The following is a 14,146-nucleotide window of genomic DNA, read 5'->3' on the forward strand; positions in this document are numbered from 1 at the left end:
GGGGTTTCATGCCATACTTAAGAATATTTCACTTATACAACGGCAGCCAGCACTATAGTGGGAAGAAACCGTGTATCTTGCTCTCATAAACGCCTATCTTATTCTTAACAGATTAACAGTGAAGTTAATTTTTACATTTTTGAGATTAAATTTTTTCTTTTTTCATATATTATTAATACCATTCCCTGCCTACTAATTAGTGAGTATCTGGAAGTACGTGCAATCTACCAATAAAAAGTACTGTAATACCATACCTAGGTAAACTAGGTGAGTCACATCAGATTCACTGCATGAGTCTGGTAAGCACAACCCTAAAGACAGGGCGGGAGTTGTGGGGGTCAAAGTTTGCTGAAATTTAAAGCCACAATCATATACATACATGCAAATTAGCTAACATTACATTGTCAAATATCAAGTATTCAACTAATTTATTTGATTATACGATAGTGTATGATGCTGTACTTATGGACTTTTCACTTTAGCTAACAGCCAGAGTCAAGTTTGTGAGTGGAGAAAACCAGTGAACACAGTCAGTGCAAAATCAGTGATAAATATACAAATTTTTCCGGTAGACCTGTCTTATAATTGTCTATTTCATAGTGCACAGTTAATCACTGACAACCCTTCCACTTATATACAACAAATATACAAGTAAAGTTGGCACAGAAGCAGCAGCAGCTGAATTCAAAAAAAGCCTGCTCATCAGTCAGTTACTTAAAAAAAGGGAGATAAGTCAGGTAGTAAATCATAATTTTACTGAATTACTTCAATGGTGTTTACATCTACATGTACTTCCATACTCTCGCTTATTCAAGTTTTTTTTTTTTTAACTGGTGACGAGATATGCATGTTCAGATACATGCACATGTATACAGAGCAGATATGGGCTGTAGAGGCCAACTTGAAGAGAATATGCTACACCTTAGTGGTACACCTAGCTCTGATACACCTGAAGAAAACCTCATTAGAGTAAGAGAAGATCCTTTTTCCTGAACTGTGACTATCATACAAGCAAGAATGAAGTCAACAAATCAGCAGGCACTTTAACAGCTGCAGCAGCCATGCATCTCTGAGAACGATTTGGTTGCATGGCTGGTCACATTTGTGACACAATATCCTTTTAACACAAGGATCCTAACTTATAACCTCAACACAGACTGTACCGAGTAACCTGAGAGCAACAGGACATGAAACCTTCAATTATTTATTTATTTATTTGATTGGTGTTTTACACCATACTCAAGAATATTTCACTTATTCGATGGCGGCCAGCATTATGGTGGGAGGAAACGGGGCAGGGCATCACCTGGACTTGAACTCCCAGCGAGCACATTGTGAGAGGCTCCTGTGCCATTATGCTGCACTAGTGTGCTAACCACGGAGCCATGGAGGTCCCCTCAAATATTTTATTGCCTATGAACACTCTTAAAAAAATCTCCGAAAACATAAATGAAAGTATTTTTATGCATAGTTTTCAGTTGTCCATATGATGAACCTTACTTCATATTTTAACTTTCTTTTACTTTAATACATAGGTCTAGCCAATTTGCGTTTGTTTATATGTTGTTTTATATGTGGGAATAATGGTGTTTACTTACATGTAGTTTATACACATTTCTTGGTTTCGGATATCAGTAGTGTTCTTTAATAAATACAGGTACATATTCATTGTTCTGTCGACATACAGCTGCATACATAAATAAAAGCTAAATATCCTGAACTCCACTAATCAACTTACCTGTGCTGGTAAACTCTGATTGCCCTTGTGGATGGTGGCGACACAGTATTTCCCCCTAAAGAGCTCTTCCTCTCCTTGTCCGCTGACGTTGGTGTATGCTGTGATGTTAAGACACTGCTCATAGCTTCCCGGCCAGCGTAAATCTCCTTCTAGGACTCCACTAGGCAGTTTTCCCTGAGCATCAACCACTGGTGAAAAAACAAATTACCGTTACAAAATGAGACAAGAACTGACAATATACATCAAATAAACAACACGTGCCATAATCATCCAAATTTGACGCTTGCAAAGGACAAGAACTATAAATACACCAATCAGATTTTCAAGGAATAATTGAATTTCTTACAGTTACAGGGATATAGAATCGAAGCTGATTGGCTGACAGTAGAGACACTATTTCCCAGGTTAAAATCTTCAGCCTTGGCCTTGCATAACTACATATCAAAACTGCCGCACTGTAAATTCAGCTTAGGCTGGGGACTAGCCTGGACTTCTCTAACAATCTCTAACACCATCTAATCATTGATGATTTTGTATCCCTATCCCTATTTCTATTGCATTCTTGTCTGTCATGTAAATCAAATCAAGCACACAAAACTCTTCCTGGAAAAGTAATCAGAACACGGAAGATTCAATACCCTGTTGAACTCAGCGAAAAATCCGCACTGCGCCCGCTTACATACTATATATGTGGCTCTGGTTTATTGATAAATTACTTCATAATCCTTGCACGGAACACTGATGCTCCAAACTATGGATTACTTTAAGTATTTATTTGAAAGGGTTTTTTTTTTTTTTTACGGAGTAACATACTCCAGAATATTTCCCTACTGGGTGGGCTATAACATTTTTCAAACTTATCATCTTAAGCCTTGAGAGATTCAATTACATGTACAAGTACATGCATAGTAACCATGAAGTTTTACGAACTTCCTTTTTGACAAATCATGAAGCATCAAAGACTATTATCAGTTTGAATGTAAGTACATGTATTTATTTATACATTGTTTTTTTACGTCATACTCAAGAATATTTCAATTTAACTATTGCGACCAGCCTTACGGTGGGAGGAAACTGAGCAGGGCCCAAGGGAAGTATATATTAAATGTACCCCACACAAGATCATGATGACATATGACAACAAACGTTCACACACATGACTGTCACACTTGATGACCACGATGACATATGGCGACACACGTTCACGCACACAATTGTCACACTTGATGATCATGACGACATGACAACACAAGTTCACACTCATGTCTGTTACACTTGATGATCACGTTGACATGACAAAATCACACACCTCATGGTCACATTTGATGCTCATGGCATGACAACACAAGTTCACACACATCGTCACAATTGATAATCACGATTATATATATGACAAGTTCACACTCATGACTGTCACACTTGATGATCATGATGATAGCACCAGTTCACCCACATGATTGTCACACTTGACGATCATGATGACATGACAACACAATTTCACTCACACGATTGTCACACTTGATAATCATGCTCACATGACAACACAAGTTCATACACATGATTGTCACACTTGATCATGACATGACAACACAAGTTCATACACATGATTGTCACACTTGATCATGACATGACAACACAAGTTCATACACATACATGTAATTGTCACACTTGATGATCATGATGACAACATAAGTCCACACACAACTGTCACACTTGATACTGTATATGAACTATACATGTACCTGCCCAACCCTTTACTTGCTTATTTGTTTTACGCCGCGCTCAAGAATACTTCACTTATACAACGGCAACCAGAATCATCGTGAAGGAAGAGGCTGCAGGAAACACACGACCATCTGCAGGTTGCTGCAAGCCTTCCATTCCTTAATTTAAAATTAGACACAAATAAAAGTTACCCTATTAAAATGACCAGTTTCGTCTATGACTAACCTGTCCACTTTTTCTATTGAATTTAGAAAGGTGTTGAGGTTTGCTTGGAGAACGGGATGATACTCTGCTGGAAATTTGAAAGTTTTAGCACTAAGAAAAATGTTTTGTGAAATTTATTTGCTTCTAAATACGCATATTGTGGGCGAAATTTTGGGTCATTTACGGCAGTCTTTTAACACCAGCTGAATATACAGTACACGGATGCACCACAGGTATACTATAGACAGGTATACTATAATGTGTGTGTCAATGCTTTCCCTGTCAAGACACTGGACTAAGAGTTATGCTATATAAGCGTGCATGTAGGTCATTCTGAAAGGAAGAAAACAGTCAACATATAAGTGACAAAACAAATAAAATACACAAGTGATGACAGTGAACATAAATTTCCAACACCCATGTATTTTCATGTGAGTGAAACGCAAACAATGCCTTCTGCCTCACACTATAAAAGTCCATACATGTACAGGTGACCAAAACAGATCTAGGATATAAGTCTAAGCAGTACAGGACCAGTGTTCTAGTGTTTTGGACTTATAACTTTATTATCATAGCTTGTTTGGGTGAGTAAACCGATGATGCCAAAACCAGAAACGTTAGGCACCCAAACTAATCAAGCTCAAAGAATTAAATTAAGTACATTGAATGTGGTTTTGCATTAAAATTGTCTCAAGTTTTGAGCTCCCTGGTTCTTTCCCCAAATCTGTGGAATATACCATGGGTATATGTACAGGTACATGCTGCATACAGCAATTTTCCAGACCAGTGCACACAAGCCTGTTGAACCCTCCTCTTGAGCCTCGTGTATTCTTTCAGTAGGAATACCTTGAGAACATACACACGTACACCGAGAGACTGTTTGTCCAAGAGTCAAAAACTGAGAACACACATGCACGAAAAAAAAAAAGTAAAGAAAAGGGAAAAAAAGGTACATGTACATACAGGATCATGAATGATCACATTTTTCTTGACGTTAAAACCAAGGACAACATTCTTGGAAGCTTTGTCAAATTATCTTTTACACATTTTTTTTTAAGTTATGCTTGACTAGTCTCCGAATTCCTTTAATACTTTACAATACTGGGGTCACTTTCACAAAACTTTGTCAATCAATTTTTCATAACTTTTCCCATAAATGACTTTGTCTTAGGGTACTATAAACCAGATGTCTTTTACGAAAAAAGGTTACAAGAGGGATTTACGAAGTTTTGTGAAAGTGGCCACAGTTTGAATCAATATGGTCTGGGTATATAAGTTAACTTTACTCATCCGTGTAAAACACCTATCAAATAAATAAACAAACTTTACTGAGCACTCATTTTGCTTAAGATGAGGACATCTTTTGTATAGATGAAACTCCTATTAAGATATATATTCCCTTAAAATAAACACAACCCTATGGTTACAAATAATGTACAAGTACATGTAGTCAACTTAGAGACTCAGTGTTGTCTTAACTCCATCAATTTATTCTTAAGATGCGTACATATAACAGGAAGCTGGTCACAATGGTTATGACAATGGTTATGATATGTGTGTGCACTCAAAAAAAAAAAAAGGATTGAAAAGGATTTGAAAACATTTCACTTGTGTTTATAGTGGATGTCACTCAAGCACAGCACATTTTACATGTATTAAAATCAGGGCATTGCATGACCAATTTTTCTCCTGGCTTCCCGACACGTATTCCTCACATGTAAATTTTATTATACATGTACTGTAATTCTTCAACCTTTTCACATGTTTGCAAGGTGTTCAAGCTTATCCTGAAGCGATTACTAATGTGATGCCTAATAAAATTATACTGTTTGTGAAGCCCTGAAACTGGCCAGTCCAATAAATGTAGTTTTGTCTCCAAAATCAAATTATAAATGTGCATAAACTTCACTGAAAGGCGCTGTTTCATAAGATATTCGTAATAGTTGAGGAATTAGGGTAACAGAGTGTATCAAGGACATTTTAATACTATATTCTCAGTCACTATATTACTCTACACTGTACATGTGCAGACATATATCTAATTCATATAATGTTTTACTGACCTTTAACTTTTAGATCTAGGTGAACTTTGCAATTCATACAAGTGCACTTTAACATTTCACCATTTGACACTCACTCATCAGCTTATGAAAAACATTTGGGGCATGGATGACAAATCTCAAAACACGGCCAATCCTTTGACGATTGTCTATTTTATTTGTGTTTTATGTACACTTACATACATGTATGACAAGTTTTATCAGACACTACTTTACTTTGTACCATACAGGATGTGTTCTGATGCCCGGCAATGTCCTTTTTTAGGCTGCTTATGTACAGACTTGACTCAGAACCTAAAATAACTCTGACACAGCCTTGATATATGTGTTACTTGTACCACATAGGACCCTAAAATGCACTGAATGGCACATGAAGAGATGTGGGATAAATTTCTTAACACAATGTTGTCCTTATACGATCCTGTTTGTGGCATAATTATTTAATCAGGCCTCTTATAATGTGGTTTCTTAGGGTGAAGTGGTTAGACAGTCATTCGCACATATTACACCACAGGCAGGTCACGCATGTATGCATGTCGCCCCTAACACTCAGATACAAATGACCACATCGCCCCAATAGAATTAAGTGCAAAATTTCAGTGACAGACATTTTTGACAATTTTTTTACCTAGCCACAGTTCCTGTAGTGTGCTGTGAGTGCCAAGGTTACATGTACATGCACGTGATATCTGGCAGAAAATGTCCCAATTTTACAAAAGGACAGGACAACGATAAAATCATGATTACATGTTAATTAAATCCACTATCAATTCATGAACTGGAACAAGGAGAACTTTTAAAATTATCCACTTAAACACCAAAACTATCAACTAGGCACAAAGACAGCTTTTTAATATACATATACCTCTATTAAGCTCTTAAGGTGCCTCAGATGGACATTTGAGGATTACTAGACTTGACAATTTCTAACTGTTTATACAGAAGGACAATGTTTTAGTTCTTGTTGTTGTCTTAGCAAATAATTGAATCACTCTTAACTTGATATCCTATTTGCTATGAGTGTCTGATGAAAAATCAACATGATTAACACAATGAGCCTTTTATGTACGTTTGACATAAAGATATGATCAAATACAAATTAGCAGATTGGCGTCAGCCATGGATTGCTGATAAGACTGAGACAATGTCAGGTAGGAAATGCTACAGATGTTGTAAGTGTGAATAGAAAAACACACCGCATTTTGGGAAGGAACCTCTGTTAGGCATTGTATTCGTAGTTTTGCAGTGATGGCATAGCAGCTCTGAGCCAATTATCAGTGCACAATTTGGTCATGTGACTAAAAAGTGGAGATGAAAACAAAGCTAACTTAACATGATATGTCTTTAATCTGATTTTACCATTAAAAGAAAATGAAAAATATAGCTTATTCTTTTGGAAAAAGTAACTGGAATGTGCCTAGCTTTCAATTAGAATAGTTTCGGTGTACTGTGGTGCTTTAAACTTTAGGAATCTGGAAAAAATCAACATTTTGCCCACTTAGCTCAGTGTCATTTATCACCCCCTGCTCCTTTCGAGTAACCCAGATGGTTGAAACTGTGAATCATGTACCACGTCTAATTCATCAGCTTAGGATGTTGCGTGTGCAGTCGATTATGGATGAATGACTGAATGAATGCTTGGGGTTGTATGTCTTACTTAATAATTTTTCAGTTATATGACAGTCAGTAGATGCGTGTACATACAACGTGTCTTCTTGTGGCAGGGAGAGTTCGTGCCACAAAAGTGCTGCCACCACTGAATTATCATGCCAAAGATACCAGACACGACATCCCACCCTGTCACCTCATACTGACATTCAGCCAATCAGTCCTGTTTCCTTGCTCTAAACTCACACTTCTGACAGCCAAGCGAGGCAGCAACAAGTACCATTTTCAAAGTCCTTGGCATGACAGATTTGTGTGCAGTCGAGACCACAGATACACGTACATGTAAGAGCCACAGCTGATACCTGTTTGGTTGCTGAGTGGGCAGTTCCAGAAACACAATAGCAAGAGTTGGGGGTGGGGGGGAAGCCCAAATGTATCAGACTGATAGAAGCAAACATTTACCCCTGTTCGCATGCACATTAAAACTTCCGTAGTGTATATCGACATCAACCATCATCAACTAATCTGTTCTGAGTCTTGCCTAGCCAAAAATTATCCAAGACAACCACACAAATTTATAAAACAAGTACATTTTCAGACACTACCCCACTGCGGCTGCCATGTCGTTACGACAGTCCACGCATGCAAGTCACGGGATGGATGTGAGTGCAGAAAAATATTTAAGTCATAATCAAGATGGTAATCACTTTAGTAAGACTTCGCAAGTTTAGGCGCCCCTGAGATTGAGGTTGGCAAGACCTCACAGCATATATTTAGGTCAGTCTTGTTCCTTCTCGCAAGTCATTGAAATAAAGATAAGACTGCTTATGGCTGCAGTGGGTTCCCTGTTTTGTGAATTTGCTGTTGCCATGGATCATTTTTGGCTAGGCGAGACTAAAAACAGGTTAAATGATTATGGAAATCACTTGGTTGACAATGATTTACACTAAGGAAGTTGTTCCTTGTAATTCAGTTGTAAGTGTTCCGTGTCGTCAATCCGACACGTGCGCAAACTTTACCCCTGTAGCTCTCACAACTGTGATGTTGGAATGGAGCATTACCTTACTCAGATAGGTTTATCTCACTCTACAACTAACGCCTGTTTCAGACTGTAGACATTGTTTAAAAAAGGATTTATCAGACTTGGTGAAATGGTGTATGGTCTACACTGTAGCTATGACGCTCCGCCAACCAGTTAAAATAGAAGTAGCCACCTGGGGCTACTTCTCTGCAACTACATTGTTTTCTTGTTTTCCACCACACATACATGTACTATGCCGTTAGCCCCAAAAGGCTCCAATTCCTTGTCTTATATTGGCCTAGGGTCATTGGAATTTTGACTCCAGTGTCAATTTCGTACTCACCAAAGGTCCAGGCCAAACAAGTTCTCGAACAAGTCTCATGCAAATAAAAGACAACAACCCAAATACGTGCTTTTCGCACCCACCTCAATGCCACCACACATGTATGTCCCTATTTGCTTTAGAATAGATTTATTATAGCAATGAAGGCTTCCTTGGTATACGCGATGAATGCCACCATCTTCCCACTATGAAGCAGGACATGAATGTAGCTGCTCAACAGCAGCGGCAAGGGAGCATATACCATGGAAGCCTTCAGGGCGGTAATAAATCTATTCTAAAGTGCGCAGCCATGAAGGGTGGCAGTGCAGTGAGTGCGGAAAGCAAGTCTTTAGGTTAGTGTCCCGAGTCATATTTGCACGGGATTTGTCGATAACAAAGAGAATCGGCCTGGACCTTCGTTGAGTACGAAATTAACAAAGTAAGCCTAAGCGCCCAGACTCTAACGACACTAGGCCAATGCAAGACAGTGAATGGAGTTTTTCGGTACTAACTATGACGTGGCTGTGCGGCTGTCAACACTCACTCTAGTCTATACTTACTCTGAAGAGCCCATGGGGATTTTTTGACGTTTCTTAGGTGTTCCAAGAAGATACTAACATCGTACAGGCATTTCATTGACACATTGTAGATATCTTCTGTCAATGGTGAAAATTATCGTCTGCAAAACTTCTTCCGCAGCGCCACCTGTTATCTGTTGTTGTTGAAGGTACTTTTGCGCAGGAGACACAAGTAGCTCAGCGTAATCTTCGTGATTGTTCTCAAATTCGTTCACAAATTTCTGTGCGTCGATAAACTCGAATTTATTAGTATGCCCCTCGCTGGGGACAATGAAAAAGGCAAAAGCTAATGCCAGAGAGATTAAAATGATGTGAGATGTTCGGCATTTGGACGACGAAAACACAAACATGATGAATCAACGAATCGAATGCTGGTAGGCCTAGTCTTCAGCTAAAGTGGACAAAAGTGATTTTTCGGACAACTTTCCCTCCGTTCACAACAGAAAGCGACGAGAAATGACAAGATAAGGTTACATCAGATACGTGTGCGTCCAAAGTTCGTTCCTCGCCGTCCTAGTAATGTCTCGCACTGACACATAATCTCAGCGTACATGCAACAACCTAAGAACTTTATGTCATTTGTCTTTCTGTAAACACGGCGCCAATGTGCATAGTGTCACGTGGACACATCCCTCAGCTACCTCATTCATTCTATTCTGAGGGTCCCAACGATCAACTTTTTTTTACGGTTCATATACACTGATTCGAACTGCATTAGACATCAGTAAAACTGACGACATATACCGAAGTTAGGCAGGCATGCTTGCCGTGTATACACTCAAAAAAATTAATCTCTTAATTTTAACGGGAAATTTGTTGTCTGAGTGATACTAAAATATATGCTGTTGTTATTGCCACAGATTATTTGGTTAAATATAACACATATATTCTAATAATTCAACATAAAGATCGTATTCGCCTAACAGGATATCATATTGAATATGACACAGTATTATGTTAAAGGCCTTATAAAAGAATAAATATTCCAGAATCGCTTAGACAACAGGCTTTCTGTTAAAATTAAGTTTTGTGGCTCTATTTATTGCGTTTTTTTTCTCCATGCCACATCTTTGAAAATGCTGGCGTTTATATATATATATATATATATATATATATATATATATATATATATATATATATATATATATATATATTAGCTTAATTATAGGCATATATTTCATAAAGTTCGGAAAGGCAGGCCCATATAGCCTACCTGTCGATTGCAATTCGCCTTACACTGTGCATGACGAATTGCGAAAGGCTATGGTACGTGTATGGTACGCCTAGCTTACCGGTACATGAGTGCGTGAGTGCTTGGGGTTTAACGTCTTAGTCTACAGTTTTTTCAGTCATATGACGACGAAAGCCAGTGCACACATAAGCCTACAGTTGCATATCAAAGTAAGTTTTGAATCAGTTAATAATTTGCGGCACATAGCTTAATTACTTGCATGTAGTACAGACCTATCGGCCTATATCAGATGTCTAAATGAGCGATAGGCCCAACACGTATACTACATCATTGGTACCGTTTCCGTTGAAATCAAAGCAAATCTCGCATACATATATAGGCAATAGACCTTGCCTCGTGATATCGCATGATGGACAAAGTTGACAAACATGAATGGCCATTGCCAAAAGAAGGACAACGGGATGGTCATGCGAGCATTATTTATAAACTGCATGTCTATATTCATGCATAGTATTTACAGTGAAGCCTATTTAAAATCATAGGAGCCTAATTGAGATAAACGGGACGCGTAGTACGATAGCACAGTTATGTCACGCGAGAAATACTGGAATATTTTAGGACTTTTTTGCACAAGGTCTTCTCCATTCTCATAAATAGCAAATTAGAGACGCAAAATCAAGTAGCGCTCAACATCGTTGACGATAGTCTCTCTAAACCAGACCGTCCTAACCTACCGGTACCCCACCGGTTATCTGTGTGTCGAAAAACTTATTACATTCGAATACACAGTGATGTAATCAGTGTTAGCCAATGAACGCTCCGTACGAGAAAAAAAAAAGACTACGCGGAAGACTTCAAATGTTCATTGGTTGAAGTGGGCGTGTGCCTTCCCCAATACTCATCATAAAGTAAGAACTGGCAAAAGTAAGATGTAGACCGAAGAACACAATTGCGAGGGGGAAAATAGCAGAGAAGCCGAAGCCCTTGTTTGTCAGAAATTCAGGATAAAGGAGCTGCACACATATCAGACATTGCCTGCAAGCAATTATACAGGGAAAAGATTGCTTTTGTGCGCCGGAAGACTGGAGCAGGAAAATCATTATCCTTCCTGGCGCTGACAACGGTAACCTTATACCAACAACAACAACGTCAACAAAACTCAAAAGACGCCCTTATTGTCTCCCGCTACCCTACTTCTCCTGCTGGTTGGGAAAGTCGCAGGGACAGCACTATTGGTTATGTTGTAGCTTGTTTTTTTTCGATAAATAAAGATATTATTATTATTATATTAGACGTTCTACTGGAAAATAGTAAGTTTCAGCATCAAAAGTACTGTTTTCTTAATCTATGTAGTTAATACTCTTGTAATAAAACTCAAGCCGTGGCATTTTCGTGTACATGTGTTGATTTGTTACGTGTACACTAGAAAATTATTCATTAATCAGGCTAAGGCTTCATACAATATATCGACCTTTTGATATATTAGATATATTATGCATGCATATGAATAATGTTGTGATGGTGGTCAGACCTTTTTCCAGCTTGAGTAACTTTACAGTATATCGACCTTTTGATATATTAAGATATATTATGCATGCATATGAATAATGTTGTGATGGTGGTCAGACCTTTTTCCAGCTTGAGTAACTTTTACAGTATATCAACCTTTTGATATATTAAGATATATTATGCATGCATATGAACAATGTTGTGATGGTGGTAAGACCTTTTTCCAGCTTGAGTAACTTTTACAGTATATCGACCTTTTGATATATTAAGATATATTATGCATGCATATGAACAATGTTGTGATGGTGGTAGGACCTTTTTCCAGCTTGAGTGACTTTTACAGTATATCAACCTTTTGATATATTAAGATATATTATGCATGCATATGAACAATGTTGTGATGGTGGTAGGACCTTTTTCCAGCTTGAGTGACTTTTACAGTATATCAACCTTTTGATATATTAAGATATATTATGCATGCATATGAACAATGTTGTGATGGTGGTAAGACCTTTTTCCAGCTTGAGTAACTTTTAAGCTTCACTAAATTGTCTAGGCCATCTAATATTCTGCAGATACTTTGTGAACTGATCAGTGGGTATTAGGAGTATTTTCTTCATTGATTTTTGAACACCATAGTCAGAAATCTTCACTTGTACAATGGCCAGTAGTCAGTTTTATTATGGATGGAAAAAACTTGAAATTAACCGCTCTACTCATCTACTCTCAGGCTTGTATTCCAAATAGTTAGAAGAGAGATGGTCTTCAGTGAATATAAAACCAGTAACCCTTGAAGCACCACTTACTGTCACAATGAGAGCAAGAAAATTCCCAACAGCCTGAACTGATCCTGCACATCATGTGCTAGAATTGGGAGTGCAGCTCACAGAGCAATGACCTGTACCCTGCTGTTAAAAATAACTTTTATGATACATTTAGAAGCCCTGGTGATGGGGTGGAGCAAAGGCGGAGTTAACCTGGTGCAGAGAGGGTTTCACTTAGCCATAATTTATTTCAACATGTATTTATAATGGTTTTGGTCAGTGTTTTACCAGAACCAAGTGTCGGAAATAATGAGCTACTGCATGAAAACATGAAAGAAACAGTCTGACCAAGCGGTATTAAACACCTGTGTACCAGGGTTTTACCAGGTTTATGTATTTGATTGTTCTCGAAGGACACACTGAAGAATGTTTAAACAGTGGAGGAAACCAAAGTGCCTGATGTAAACCACCAACCTTTGGCAAGTTGCTGATGAACTTTCCCACATATGTTTCACTGAAATACACACCATATTTTTACCAAGGTTCGGATGAACTCTATAGTTCATTTATACAATCAAATAATTTCAGATGCAACTTAGTACGCGCGTGTTGGACAGCCAAGCTTTTAAATTCTGAACACGACTGTAGACAAGCATTGGGACCAATTGTACGGGTTCTAGGCACACTCATAAAGATCATTTGCATCAGATAAGAAAAAGTCACAGTCCAAGTCAGAGTTCCGCTTCAGGTTAGATTTTTTTCTCACGCATTCGTCTACCTAAAAAAAGCCATCAGTGAGCATCACTTTCATCACACAGCCAACCACATGATCTTCACCTGTAAAAGGTTCAGGAAGTTCGTCCTGCCGTCTAACATTAACAACCTCCGGCCATGATGTAAACAATGTATGTCTGACGATAGGGCTTATTTTACCTCCATCCTGAAGAGCGCTGTGTGTATACTAATGAACTCACGTGGTATCGCTTTTCAGCTGGGCTACAACTTGAATTGTGCAAGACAAATTGGTCCTCGACTGCTTTAATAGGATGGGTAAGTTTTTCCCAGGCTCTGCCCAGTTTCCTCCCACCACAATGCTGGCTGCTGTCGTATAAGTGAAATATTCTTGAGTACGGCATAAAATACCAATCGAATAAATAAATAAATAAATTAACAGGATGGGAATGTTAGATAAACAGAAGACACTGACACAACATATCTGATCTTGAGATGAAATCGTTATACTTTGATAACGTTTGGATTACCACATATGAAAAAGAAACCTATCTCATCTGTACACATTATCAGTGCAATACTTTCACATTACAGATGCATTCTCACTCTTCTGATGTCTTTTGTTTTGAACCGATGTATATATATGTTAAACACACCATATTCCAAGGCTCCCTACATGCAAAAGGAAAGAAG

General features: G+C 38.2%; 1 protein-coding gene across 1 annotated transcript in view; it reads right to left on the bottom strand.

Annotated features, from left to right (window-relative positions):
* Positions 1-9,823, bottom strand: part of LOC135480859 (nose resistant to fluoxetine protein 6-like) — a 31,450-nt gene extending 21,627 nt beyond the window's left edge. The window contains 3 exon segments of the mRNA XM_064760789.1: positions 255-348; positions 1,739-1,926; positions 9,239-9,823. Coding sequence (XP_064616859.1) covers positions 255-348; positions 1,739-1,926; positions 9,239-9,314 — 358 coding nt within the window. The 5' untranslated portion in view covers positions 9,315-9,823.
* Positions 9,824-14,146: the final 4,323 nt, after the last annotated feature.

Source organism: Liolophura sinensis, chromosome 13 (genome assembly GCF_032854445.1).
Source record: "Liolophura sinensis isolate JHLJ2023 chromosome 13, CUHK_Ljap_v2, whole genome shotgun sequence".
Taxonomy (NCBI): domain Eukaryota; kingdom Metazoa; phylum Mollusca; class Polyplacophora; order Chitonida; family Chitonidae; genus Liolophura; species Liolophura sinensis.